The sequence below is a fragment of the Ovis aries genome, chromosome 18 (assembly GCF_016772045.2).
Source record: "Ovis aries strain OAR_USU_Benz2616 breed Rambouillet chromosome 18, ARS-UI_Ramb_v3.0, whole genome shotgun sequence".
Lineage (NCBI taxonomy): Eukaryota > Metazoa > Chordata > Mammalia > Artiodactyla > Bovidae > Ovis > Ovis aries.
In genome coordinates, this window is record NC_056071.1 from 55,458,477 (window position 1) to 55,472,412 (window position 13,936).

Sequence of the window (13,936 nt, forward strand, 5' to 3'; positions counted from 1 at the left end):
GCAACTCTGCCCATTAACTGGGCCTTCTCATCTTTTACGGTCATCTCCTGTCCCTTCACAAATAGTTGGCATCCAATGTACACTCTTCCTAGGAAGAGGCAGATTTCCTTTCCAGCATTGTTTGGCCAAGACATCACTATGGATCTTCCTTCTCCTCTAGTAGTACTGGTTGGACCCAGGGAAAGAACGCAAAGAGAACAGAAATTGACACGGTCACTGATCACTCCAGACCCAAGGATGGAAGGATGCTAGTGTGCTGAAGAAGTCTGACTGCTTTGGGGCCTTCTAGGAAGTCACGTCCACGCTCTGTGTTGTTCAGTTGCCCAGCCATGTCCGACTCTTCACGACCCCACGGACTGCAGCAACGCCAGGTCGCCCTGTCCCTCACCATCTCCCGGCGTTTGCCCAAGCTCATGCCCATGCCCTGTGCTTCCTGGCAAAGGCCAGCCACCCAGAGCAAGGGGCCTTAAGACCTCTTCCAGGATGCCCAGGTCCAGCATCTAGCTCCTGCACAGAGCAGAGAACCAAGCGGGCATTGATTCCCCTGGCCAGGGTCCACGACTGCACCCATGCCAGGGGCTTAGTAGATCCAGGGCCCTCTGACTACAGACACGGAAGTCAAGCTTAGGTGTTAGGAGCCGGGAAGCCTGAGGGGGAGAGGCCTGGCTAGATTCTGACTGGGAGGTTTCCAGGCTGTGTGATGCTGGTACATCAGCGAACCTCTCAGGACCTCCTCTGCCACCCAGGGAGGATGACCCAGCCCACCCTGATGAGCACCAGCAGGGAGAAGGTAAGAGGAAGGCTAAGCCCAGTGCTGGGCACTCAGGACATACCCAAAAGACGCTGCTCCTATCTGCCACGCTGGTCCTGTGAGCCAAGGCACCCAGCATCACAGGAACAACACACACCTCGGAGCAAGTCACCACCCTGGTCAGGGTTCAAGGCAGCCCCTTGAGGCCGCACACACGGAACCTAGATAGCAGGAGCGGGGGCTGCCTCCCCCTCCTCAGAGATGAATCCTCACCCAGCCCCAGGGCCCAGGAAAAGCACTTAAAAAAAAGAATTTTTTTTTTTTTTTTTTAAGAACTCTATGCAGGGACTGTGCGGACCAGGCGGAGAATTAAGAGCTTACTGAGTGTGAATCTTTCTGAAACGCCTTTCTCACATAAACAGACACCTTGGGAAAGCGGTCTGACATTTCTGGCGCTGCCCTGCCCGGGGACGCGGGGAGCGTGAGTCCTCTGGGGCAGGAGCCGGCAGCTGGCAGGAGACACTCTTGCAGCTAAGAGGGAGGTTCCGGCCTGCGAGAACAACACGTACCCCCGAGAGGTCCAGCCGCCACATGACATATCTCCACGCGTTTGATTAAAGGCCTCTAATTTCTCTGTTTGTCTCTCTTGCCCGGTTACATAACTCCCCTTGCCTGTCTGCCGCTGAGCTGTTCACACGCTTCTGCTCTCTAACCACTGTGTTATCTGGATATTTCATCACACACATGGGTTTAAGACAACAAAACAAATCTGTCTTGAAGTGGCTGGAGCTACTCTCCCAAAAAGCACCCTGGGGCTTTCACTACCTAACTCTGCCAGTCAGAGGAAGGAGGAAAAAGGAAAGGCCCTCCCCAGAATGTACAACTGCTTCCTGTGTCAAAGTGCTTAAAACAACCAGACCCCATCTCTCACCCATACAAGGACCACCTTATGTCCACGAGGTGGGCCGACTGCCATCAGGGCCAAGCCACTCGAGTACGTACCTTTCATGTAGGCCTCGATCTTCCGGATGAGCTCATAGGATTTGGACCGGTCAAGCAGGGTCCTGATGGCGGGAAGAGGGTCCAGGACAATGGTCTCCGGGTGCGCATCAATGTATTCCTGGAAGGAAAACACACTTTTTCTGGTTAGAGAAGGGAGACTGATGCTGAAACGGGTGATAAGCAGGATTTCATCCCGTGTGCCCTCCCGCATCTATCCCTCTGTTCTCCGTCCTCCCACCAGGCCTGACTTCTGGCTGAGGCATCACCTGGTCTCAGGACACAGGCTCCATCCACTTAGCCCCACTGGGATCACATGACTTTGATTAGACCAATCAGCGCTTTCTCCCTCCTGCGGCTGCTGTCTCAGGAGAGGACATGTGACGAGAGTCCGTCCAATCAGAGGTAGGCTCAGCACTCTTGTTGGGAATGCTGGAACACGCTCCCTCCTGGAGGACAAGAGGAAGCTGGGAGACTGGGCAACTGGGAGCAGTCATCTAAGATCTGAAGGAGACAGGCCTGATGGAGCCAAGCTCAAAACAGAGCCCAAACTGAGAAACCAGAGCTGAGAAAAGGAGAACCACTGGGTTCTGATCAGCTGGGAAACCAGACCTGCTCCCAGGGTGGGTTACGCTCATTGAGAGTGGCCAGGACCCTGCCCTGATAAGGCTTCTGAGGCAGGGCCGGGGGAGTAGGATGCCAGGATTCTGTAGGTCTGTGAGAAGGTGATGAGACACATGACATGGGCCAGCCACCTCACCCTCGGGCGCCCACTTCAACAAGTGCTTATTAGTACCCACTAGCTTCACAGTAGACCATTGACAGGCAAGCAGAACTGTGATAAGATTAGTCTCTACAGTCTTTATTAGTCTTTACAGTCTTCTCGGGGAAATAACATTAAGGCACATGAGGAACAAGAAACCGTTATCTGTAACAGGAATTCAACAAAAGACACAGGAAGATGTTTCCAGGAAAAAAAAAAAAAAAACACAGGGATCATGGCCCTGCCATGGGGCACCTCTATGACTTGAGGAGCCCCAAGTCAGTGGGGGAGAGCAGCTTGTCAGGCAGACAAAGTAGAAGAGACCATCCCTCTGGCTCTAAAACTATGATGCTAAAGACAAAAGTGGGGGACACTGGCATAACAGGAGATGGGCTCAGAGAGGAGGCTGGGTGTAAGGAAGGCCATTCACCAGCTGTTGTTACTGTGGGTTGAACTATGCACGCCCACCCCCAGATCTGTTCAAGTCCTAACCCCTGCTCCCTGTGAACGTGACCGTGTCTGGAGAGAATGTCTTCGGAGATGGAATCAAGTTAGTGAAAGTGAAAGTCGCTCAGTCACGTCCGACTCTGAGACCCCATGGACTATACAGCCCATGGAATTCTCAGACCAGAATACTGGAGTGGGTAGCCTTTCCCTTCTCCAGGGGATCTTCCCAAACCAGGCATCGAACCCAGGTCTCCTGCATTGTAGGCGGCTTCTTTACCAGCTGAGCCACAAGGGAATCAAGTTAACGTGAGGTCATGTTGGATTCAGATGGACCCTCATCCATCGACTGGTATCTTCAAGTCAAGGAAAGTGGGGACACAAAGACACAGAGGGAGGGGGCTGTGTGAAGACGGAGACCATGAGTGAGGTCAGCGGCAAGGCAAGGATGGCCACAGCCACCACGACCCTCGCCCTCAGGCCCTTCAGAAGGAACCAACCCCACAGACACCTTGACTTCAGACTTCCAGCCTCCTTACCTGAGAGAATAACCTTCTGTTGTTTTAGGCCGCTCGGTCTGTGGTACTTTGTTGTGGGATCCCCAGGGAATAAACATACCAGCTTAATTCACCCTCCCCTCCAACTCCACAAGCTCCCTCTGTGAGGTCAGCAGGGGCCAGGGGAAAAGCCATAATGCTTCTTTTCTAGCAAACCTTATCAGCAAAGAGTGCGCATTGGGATTATTCTTTATTTTTTCCCAGTGAACCTATTTTGGTGCCTAGGCATCATTTTTAAGAGCTCTCAACACAAAAGCCAGAGATTCATATCTCCCTCTCTGCAACCTGCTCCCGCCTGGTGTGCCAGAGTATCTGGTGATGGGCTCATTGGTGTCTTTGCATTTTTTTTTTTTTTTAATGTCTCTGCTCCCGAGGGGTGGCCAGTACACACATCTGAGGAGGCCGTCTTTCCATCCTCACACCTGTGAGGTCCACAGGGCCTATACACTCTTGCCCTGGGAAGGTCCTCTCCAGCATGCATCTGCAGACCCAACTGCAGAAGAGAAGCTGGCTTCATGCCTCTTCTTTCTGAGAGCCTGGCCCGCTGCCTGGCTCACACAGACGGGCCAGCACTGGAAAGGCAGAGCCCACGTCTGGACCCAGAGGGAACAGGGGGACGAGCTCAGAGGTGTCCTTCAGGAAGGTCTATCCAGGGCTGTCCTCAGGCCAAGGGGCCATTCTCTCTCCTACGGCCGCGGCCTCACCCGTGCGCCAGTACCTCTCTGCTGCCGGATCCCCAGAGACAACTCTCCCTGTCGGCACGTTTCCTTCCCCAGAGTGTGTCCCTCAGAACTAGGCCTATACTGACACCAGAGCCTGTCACTCGGGAGACACCAAGACTGACATACATGATAGCAATCAGACCAGTGTCCTTAAGGTCATCCACTCAAGTAAAGCAACTACATAGACTCCAATACAATTTAATTCTGAAAATAAATAAAAATGAAATGCTGAAATATTTTTTAAAAAAATACAGTTTGATGGGTAAATCTAAGAGAATAACATAAGTAAACTTTGAGAGATTACTTGGAATTAGATTATGGTGAACTTTATGATCAGGGCTTCCCAGGAGGCGCTAGCAGTAGAGAACCTGCCTGCCGACGCAAGGAGACATACGAGACGCTGGTTCAATCCCTGGGCCGGGAAGATCCCCTAGAGGAGGGCATGGCAACCCACTCCAGTGTTCTTGTCTGGAGAATCCCATGGACAGAGGAGCCTGGAGGGCTACGTTCCCTAGGGTCACAAAGAGTCAGACATGACTGAAGCGACTTAACAGGCATACACACAAACTTTATGATTCAATTAAAGCAGATTAAACTCTACACTAAGGATTAAAGAAAAAGAAAAGGTTATCCACTCAACAAACTTCGCATCACCCACAGCAGCATCCTGTCCTGCAAACAACAATGGACAAATGACAGCCTTCGAGGGTTTCCCCTACTCGATCTGGCTGACGTATTCATGTTCTGAGTTATGAACTAAAAGTTCATGATGCCCCCACCACCACTGCCCACCTCCCCATCCCCAAACCTGCAGGGAGCAGCCTGGCACAGACGGAAGAGTAAGGGACTGAGAAACCCCGGCCCCCGGTTTCTGCCATCTCCCACCGTCACCCTGGACGAGCCACTTGGCATCTCTCGTCTAGATTTCCTCATCTGTGACTTGCGAGTCTAAGCTGCAGAAGCCCAGGAGCAGTGTTTATGCGGCATGCTTCAAGGCCACACGTGAGGCTGTTCTGCAACAAGACGGGCAGTCATATCTGTTACCTGTAGAGACACTACAGGTAACAGCAGGGACACACAGGCTCTCTGCCTTCCTTCAAAGGGGAGGCAGCATCGGAGACGTTGCTCCCGCCAGTCTGGCCCACTTCTCCCCCAACCACCAAGGTCCAGTAAACCATGATCCCTCTCCCCTCAAATGTCCCCACTGCAGTACCAAGAAGACTTGTCCGCACAGTTGCCAGATAACACAAGGCTTGTTCTGGTCCCACTTTTGTTCATTTAGGGCAGTGGCCTCTATAGAGAGAACTCGGGCTCATTAAGACGAGAACCGAAGCCAAAGACGCTGCAAGAAACCGAAGTGGGAAAGATCTGACAAGCAGGCGCCGGCAAGCTTTGGACCCGGGATGAAAGCGTCAGGATTAACAGAAGAATTATTCCTGAACACGATCTCTTTCAGGACAAAGAAGGAGTTTTCTCCAATCACTCCACTATCCACAAGCGGATTTTCTTCCAAGGCTTTCAGCTTATCTATTGTATCACGGGCCTCATGCATTTTTCACAAGTCTCTTAGAATTACCAAACAAACTGCTGGAAGGGTGAGCGCTCAGTATCATTTTATCACCACTTGGAGGAATAAAGGCCCAAACCATCTCCATGGCAAATGGTAAACACATTTCTGTTAGAAGGCCTGTCTCGAACACCTAGAAAGGGATTCTGGAAATTAACTAGGGGGAGCCTGGCTTTGAGAAGCCAAGGCAAAAGAAACGCAGAAATACACAGCCTGGGGTCAGCAGGGCCAGGAGGAGGTTTAGATAATACCGACAAAGGGGCGCAGACCAGCCAGAAGCCCCCCAAGGCCCAAGGAGCTGTGAAGCTGAGAGGGGCACCTGGCCCTCTGCTGGGCTGGGGAGGAGGCAGGCTGGGGTCGAGCTTTCCCCGCAGAGAATCTGAGCCGCATGAGAGGACTGAGATGAGCTCCTGTTTCCTCCGCATATACAGCCTGGAAAGGAGCAGAAGTGCAACACGAGGATTTGCTCTTCTCTGAAGACAAAATGCAGGTGGGAATCCTGAGTTCAAATCCCGCCTCTGCCACTCTATGTCCGTGAAGAAGAACCTGGAATTACATCTCTGATGTTCCGTTTCCTGTGGGTAAATGTACATTCTGAATAAAACCTCTCTCAGGAAACTGCGTGGACAACAAGGAGATGACAGATATGAAAAGGATACGGGGAGTTCCCCGGGGTCTAATTGTTAGGACACGGTGCTTTCACTGCCGTGGCCAAGGTTCAGTCCCTGGTGGGAGAACTGAGACCCTGCAAGCTACATGGTGCAACCAAAATAAATAAAAATTCAAAAAAACAACAAAAAAAAGAGTTGGTAGATATAAAACAAAAAGGATGCTTATGACTCTGAGGCATAGGGACTCTTAGAGCCCAACCTGATTGGAGGCCTCTGGGACTGCTGTGCCCTGCCCCGTCCTGCAGACTGAGGGGCCAGGTCAGCTCTGCACTTGGGGGTGAGCAACTGGGCTGCCCAGGCTGGCCCCATGGACACTCGGGACACGACACAATCCCCCACCCACGGCAGCCACCCTCCACGGGCAGCTCGGGTCCTGACGGAGCCCAGCTGCCTGCTCCTCACAGGGCAGCAGGCGAGGCGCCCAGTACCCGCCCCCAGGATGGGCAGGAGGTAACAGGTCTCTGGGCCACTTCTCCCAAATGACACAGGTCTCTTTAGAGAGTGGCAGCACAGGGAACTGGGGCTTCCCTGGAGGCTCAGATGATAAAGAATCTGCCTGCAATGCAGGAGACCCAGGTTCAATCCCTGGATCAGGAAGGTCCCCTGCAGAAGGGAATGGCAACTCACTCCAGTATTCCTGCCTGGAGAATCCCATGGACAGAGGAGCCTGGCGGGTTAGAGTCCATGGGGATGCAAAGAATCAGATACGACTGAAGCGACTTAGCAGCAGGGGCACAGGGAACTATATTCAATATCCTGTGATAAGCCATAATGGAAAAAAATATTTAAAAAGAATATATATATATATATATATATATATATGTTTAACATCATGTATGGATGTGAGAGTTGGACTGTGAAGAAGGCTGAGCACCGAAGAATTGAGGCTTTTGAACTGTGGTGTTGGAGAAGACTCTTGAGAGTCCCTTGGACTGCAAGGAGATCCAACCAGTCCATTCTGAAGGAGATCAACCCTGGGATTTCTTTGGAAGGAATGATGCTAAAGCTGAAGCTCCAGTACTTTGGCCACCTCATGCGAAGAGATGACTCATTGGAAAAGACTCTGATGCTGGGAGGGTTTGGGGGCAGGAGGAGAAGGGGACGACGGAGGATGAGATGGCTGGATGGCATCACCGACTAGATGGACGTGAGTCTGAGTGAGCTCCGGGAGTTGGTGATGGACAGGGAGGCCTGGCGTGCTGTGATTCATGGGGTCGCAAAGAGTCGGACACGACTGAGCGACTGAACTGAACTGAACTGAACTGAACATCTACACATATGCTCTACATTGTGCTGTAGAGCAGAAATCAACACACTGAAAATAAACTCTAGCTCAGTGAAAAAAGAAAATAAAAGTGGTGACTCATATTTTAGAGATGTGCACTAAAACAATTTACAGATTAAACACGATGTCTGGGATTTGCTTCTCAATGACCAGGTGCAGGGGGGAGGGGAGGGAAGCAGGAGAGACACAGGTGAGAGCGGAGTGCCCACAAGCCGCTGGCCCACCGATGAAGCCAGGGATGGACGGGGGAGGACACTGCCACAGCCTCTCAAGCATTTTTAAATTTTCCAAAACAGAATGTTTAGGGGTGGGTAGGGAGGTGGGAGGGAGGCTCAAGGGGGAGGGGACATGTGTACACGTGGCTGATTCATGTTGAGGTATGGCAGAAACCACCATAATACTGTAAAGCAATTATCCTCCAATTAAAAATAAATCAACTTGAAAAAAAGGAAAAAAAAACATTTGGGGGGACATGGGGGGAGTGGGGGAAGTAATGAAATCCTCCAACTCCCCATCCCCCTAACTGTGCCAGAAATGAGTTCAAACAGCAACACAAACTTTCAGGAAGGAGAGGGAGGCAGCCACCCAGATGGGAAACACAATGAGAGATGACAGGGTAAAGATGATAATCAATAAAATAATTGATCATAATTCGAAATGCTAGCAACTCCTCTTTGCCCAGGACTGGCTACATGCAGGCCACTGGATAAAGCGGTTCACAAGTATCATTTCTTTACATAAAAAATCGTATGAGGTAAGAGCTAAAACTATAAATCTCTTTGAAGAACACATCTGTGTAAATCTTTGAGACTTTGGATCAGACAATGGTTTCCGAGATATGATACGAAAAGTACAGGCAAAAAAACCCACAAAACATGATGGACAGGTGGAAATCTACGCCTCTGAGGGTTGGGGGAGCTGGGATACAGGAAGGGCCACCGCACAGCAAGTTGGGCATCCCGGCTCTTCTCTGGGCCTCAGCTTCCTTCTCTGTCAAGCAAAGGTCACTGCTGGGAAGAGGTTACACATGTTAAGAGAGCTGAAGCTGCCAGACTCAGTACAATCCTGCCTTCCCCACTTGCGAGGCTGGGCTTCCGTAAGCCTCGGTCCTCATCTGTGCACAGCTGAGTTGGGCAGTTCTAGAACAGCAGACAGACCAAAGCCTGGGGCCAGCGAGGGGGAGGGGCATGGAGAGGCTGGGAGTTGCCCAGACCTCCCACGAACGAGCAGTCTCCTACTGGGTCTCCAGGTGGCTGGCTGTTTGAAAGATGATTTCCTGGGCAGTCACATCCAGCAGACACTGAGGCAAGCCCCACAGCGGGAGAAGCCGGAGGCCCTGTCCTCGGGGTGCTCTCAACCTCCACGGAGGCTGGACAGAGGACAGCACGTGGATGCTAACAGGGGAGGACGTGCAGAGCTGGGTGAGTTAAGTGCCCGCTCCCTCACTAAGCACTCTGCACGTTAACCTGCAGCCTGGAGGGAGAGACAGAGGAGCTTTTTAGGAGAATTTCAGAAAAATTCCTGCTGGCCAGGAAAAGTGGCCGGCTCGGGAGCGGGGGTGGGAGGTGGAACCAGGTTGGAAGCCATTCCTGAAACAAGGGATTTGACAGCACCCAGTTGGCTGGAGAAAGTCCATCTCTTGGTTTGGTAATCAGCCTCCTTCCCTCCAGTGGCCCTGTCCCCCACCCTGGGAAGAGGATGTCACGTGGGAGGACAGGAGCTCTGCACCGTGAGTAGGAAGGGAGCTCACTGCCCAAGGCTGAGGACAGAGAGGGCAGAGCCGGGCAGGGCTAGGCTGGACCAGGCTCAGGGGAGTGGCACTGCTCTTCTGCTTGATGGGGTGCTAGGTACACGGCCTATCTCTGGGGCAAAAAGTCATCAAAGTGCTCACAACATATACACTTTTCTCTATGTGTGATATACTTCAGTTCCTAAGGGGGCATGGGTGAGCTGGGAAGCAAGCATTGGACTCAATAGCAAGGCTCTGGCTGCAGTTCTTGCTCTGCACTGTGGCCCGCCTGGTGCTCACCCTGTCTAGGACTCCACTTCCCACGTGAAGTGGATCAAAAAGGGAAAATGGGACCCACCATGGCCCTGGCAGCTATCAACCGATAGTGGCGGTGACCCCTTGAGAGGGACAATAACGTTCTGTGCTGACCCCAGGGGGATTTCAGAATCCGGATCATCACGTGGTTCCAGAAGCAGATAAGCATCGGCATCAGAGAGACTCAACATGCCACGCACAGAACACACTCTCTAGGCAGACTCCCAGTATCCCAGGAGTCAAGGTCTGCGTTTCGGTTAACAGCCACCAAACGAACACTGAGGAAGAACTGAAATTACTTCCTTGTGGCTGTTAAAAATTACTTGTGGGGGTTTTTACGGGAACGGAGGTGACCTTGGGCTTACTCAGCATAATCTCACTCCTTCTGGCTCTTCCTGAGAGCATGACCCGAGCCCAGATGGTTGAGCTGATGCCACAAAGCCTGGCCGTTTAGCGGGCTCCTTCCACACCAAGTGGTGGGTGAAAGCCAGGAAGCTTCTGGTTCCTCTGGTCTTGATATCATGATGGGGGTCCTGGCAGGATGCTAGGATGTGTTACTATTACTGACAGTTACAACAGTAATCGTGATAGCGGCTAACTTTTCCTAAACACTCGGCAAGTGCAGGGCAATGTACTACACCTTGCAGGAACTGACCTTTTATTCGTCACAACAACCCTATGCAGTAGGTCCTATGAGCAGCCCCATTGGACAGACAGAGAAACTGAGGCTCAGAGACCCTCAGTACTTTGCCCAGGCTCTCCCAGCTAGGAAGTAGCCAAGCTAGGATCTGAATCCATGCTCTTTGGCTCTAGAGCTCTCCCAGTCAGTGAAACAAGGCTGGGTAAACAAAAAGAAGCATCTCAGTTCTAGCTGCAAGCCCGAGTCACTCAGGTTCATTAATTTTTTTAGAATTTTTTTTAGAATTTTCCATTATTTATTTATTTACATAAAACAGAAAAGACTGGGTACTCTTAACATGGGCCCACAGATAACCAGGAGGTGAGGCAGAACCTTTCCTTAAGTATCAAGTCATGATGGTTTAGTGGAAAGAAAACTATACTGGGAATCGAGGGCCCCAGGGTCTTCGACTCTTGGTGTCAGGAACTAATTCTGTGACTTGCAAAAAACAAATTACATTTTCTCAGATCTGAAAACTTTCTTTTAAAATTTATGTTTAAAGGAAAAAAGTAATAAGCCTTTCTCATGTTCTGCCAAGCCAAGCTGAGGCCTTTAGCCTGGTGGTTCCGCCGTGAGGCCGGGCACCTGCACGTGGGGTCAGCTCAGGGAAACGCTAAAAAAAAAGAGGAAAGGCTGTGGGCTCACCTGCTCCTCCTACCACCCCGGGGACTGCACCCCGGCTCGCCCTGCTTCCAATGGCCCCCAGGGACCCGGGCAGTCTGCATCTGTCCCCAACCCTGGGTCCAGACAAACTGACACAACTGAAGACAGACCCTTCCTGGGAGAGCAGGCAAATGACACAGCCGGACGCCAGAGTCCACCGCGGCCTCTGTGAGGAGGAGCTGCGTGGCACCGAGGGAAGGACTCGCTCTGGGTGCACAGGCAGGTGGCTATGGGCGCTGCAGGGCTGAGGGAATGGGCCCCCAGAGGAAGGTCTAAGACTACAGCGGCGTCAGCAGCAACGCCCCCTTCAGAGGCACACACGCGCTTCTGCAGAGAGTGAGACCTGTCCCTGGGAGGGTGGCTCCAGGTGACGATGAGATCATGAGCCGGGCTGAGCAGAGCTTTCTGGGAGAACCACCAACCAATCCTCTGGGCAAACCACTGACACCTGTCATCAGCCGAGGCCAGGACCTGAGGTCCCCCCAGGCAAAGCCTTCTGACACCACTCCGAATACCTTCCTGTTCATTAGAGCTTACAGAAAACCACGTATCAAACATAGCTCCTGAAGAATCCACACTAGGCCCCAGTGCTGTGATGTCACACAACGTGCCAGGCAGCCATGGCCCTAGCTAAACCCTAGCATGAGAAGCTGCTCAACAATCATATGCTGAGGGTCTAAAGAGGCAGTGGGATCTGGAACAAGGCTGGGTCTGACTCCTGCAGCTAAGCCTTGAGAGTGGGCTCCCAGGAGCCAAGAGAAGGTTGTGGCAGCATCCAGAATAAACCAGAATATATGTATACCAGAATATACAATGGACTACCAAGTCCAGTCACGCAGTGTCATTTTCAATCTACTGTGCGTGCAGTGCCCAACCTGTGCGACTGTCCCTGACAGTCGGCCAAGGTTTGTCCCTTCCAATCACTGGCAGAGCACTCCCATCAGGCCAGCCACAGCACTGGGACAGTCCTGATCTCAGCACCAGGACTCTGAGACACTGTGAAAGTTAAGGTACAGGCAGAGTCTAGAAATTTGGGTTCAGGTCCTAGAATCACCATTAATTTTACATATGCTTCTGAAGGTCATAAGCTATTTGGACCTCAGTTTTCTCATCTAGAAACCAAAGAGTCAGAATAACATTTAAAACATCCGTTCTGACTCTTAAGTTCTAGGATTTGTTGGTTCCACGATGTGATAAACAAAGAAGACAGCTCTTCAGGTACTGAATGGAGCCAGACTGGTACACAGGGGCCCCGGGCCTGCTGCCCTTGAGCTGTGCACAGCACGGTGACCGTATAGGACAACCTTGCCGGGGCGGTGGGACAGAGCAGAGGGAAGAAAGCCAGAGGGACGGCACACGAGCGCCAGACGACGGCTCCAGGTGGGGGACAGATGCCCACCCGCTAGCTTAGCTGAGCCCACGCGCACCCCGAGACTGTTCTGTGCCATCACCAGATGCCTCTCCACTCCCCCCGCAAGCTAGCCGGGCATCTAGATGGCACCCTGCGCCCACTGCTGCTTCTCTAACTCTTCCCGAATGGCTTCCGGGGAGAGCAGGGCTTCCCACCAGCAGGCGCCTCGGTCTTAGTGAAACCTCGTTTGTATTCCAGAGAGCTCTCGAGTGTCTGAGCGCCCAGCCTAAGGCCTCCCAGAGAGCACAAGACCAGGGAGAGTGACAGCCCGTGTGTGTTGGGCAAGGGGGGAGGTGTGTGTGTGTGGTGTGTTGGGTATGTGTGTGTGTGTGTGTGTGTGTGTGTGATGTGGTGTGTGTGGGCTGTGTGTGTGTGTGGGCTGTGTGGGGGGGTGTGTGTGGGGGGTGTGTATATGGTGTGTGTGTGTGGTGTATGTGTGGTGTGGGGGGTGTGTGGGGGGTGTGTGGGGGGGGGGGTGTGTGTGGGGTGTGTGTGGGCTGTGTGTGTGTGTGGTTTGTGTGTGTGGTATGTGGTGTGTGTGTGTGGTGTGTGTGTGGTGTGGTTTACGTGGTGTGTGCTGTGAGGGTAGTGTGTGTGTGTGGTGTGTGCAATGTGTGTGTGGGGGCTGTGTGTGGGGGGGTGTGTGGGGGCTGTGTGTGTGTGGGGTGTGTGTGTGGTGTAGTGTATGTGGTGTGTGGTGTGAGGGGTGTGTGTGGGGTGTGTGTAGGGTGTGTGTGGGGGTTGTGTGTGTGTGTGTGTGGGCTGTGTGTGGGGTGTGTGGTGTGTGTGTGTGGTATGTGTGTGGGTGTGTGTGGTGTCTGTGTGTGGTGTGTGTGGTATGGGTGTGTGTGGTGTATGTGTGTGTGGTGTCTGTGTGGTGTGTGCAGGGTGTGGGTGTGTGTGGTGTGTGTGTGTGGTGTGGTTACGTGGTGTGTGGTGTGAGGGTGGTGTGTGTGTGTGGTGTGTGTGTGGTGTGTGCAGTGTGTGTGTGTGGGGTGTGTGTGTGGGGTGTGTGTGGGCTGTGTGTGGGGGGGTGTGGTGTGTGTGTGTGGGGTGTGTGTGTGGTGTAGTGTATGTGGTGTGTGGTGTGAGGGGTGTGTGTGTGGTATGTGTAGGGTGTGTGTGGGGGTTGTGTGGGGGGGGTGTGGGCTGTGTGTGGGGGTGTGTGGTGTGTGTGTGTGTGTGTGTGGTGTGTGTGGGGGTGTGTTGGGGGTGTGTGTGTGTGGTGTGTGGTGTGTGTGTGGGGGGTGTGTGTGGTGTGTGTGTGTGGGCTGTGTACGGGGGTGTGGTGTGTGTGTGGGGTGTGGGGTGTGTGTAGGGTGTGTGTGGGGGGTTGTGTGTGTGGGGGTGTGGGCTGTGTGTGGGGGGGTGTGGTGTGGG

The 13,936-nt window shown here is 52.6% G+C and overlaps 1 protein-coding gene across 4 annotated transcripts in view; it reads right to left on the bottom strand.

Moving 5' to 3' along the window:
* ITPK1 (inositol-tetrakisphosphate 1-kinase) overlaps nucleotides 1–13,936 on the bottom strand; it is a 155,018-nt gene that overhangs the window by 40,066 nt on the left and 101,016 nt on the right. For all 4 annotated transcript variants that reach the window (XM_027957339.2, XM_027957337.2, XM_042235392.1 and 1 more), the window contains one exon: nucleotides 1,754–1,871. In XM_027957339.2, the coding sequence (XP_027813140.1) occupies nucleotides 1,754–1,760 (7 nt within the window). In that variant the 5' untranslated portion in view covers nucleotides 1,761–1,871. The remainder of the gene's footprint in view (nucleotides 1–1,753; nucleotides 1,872–13,936) is intronic.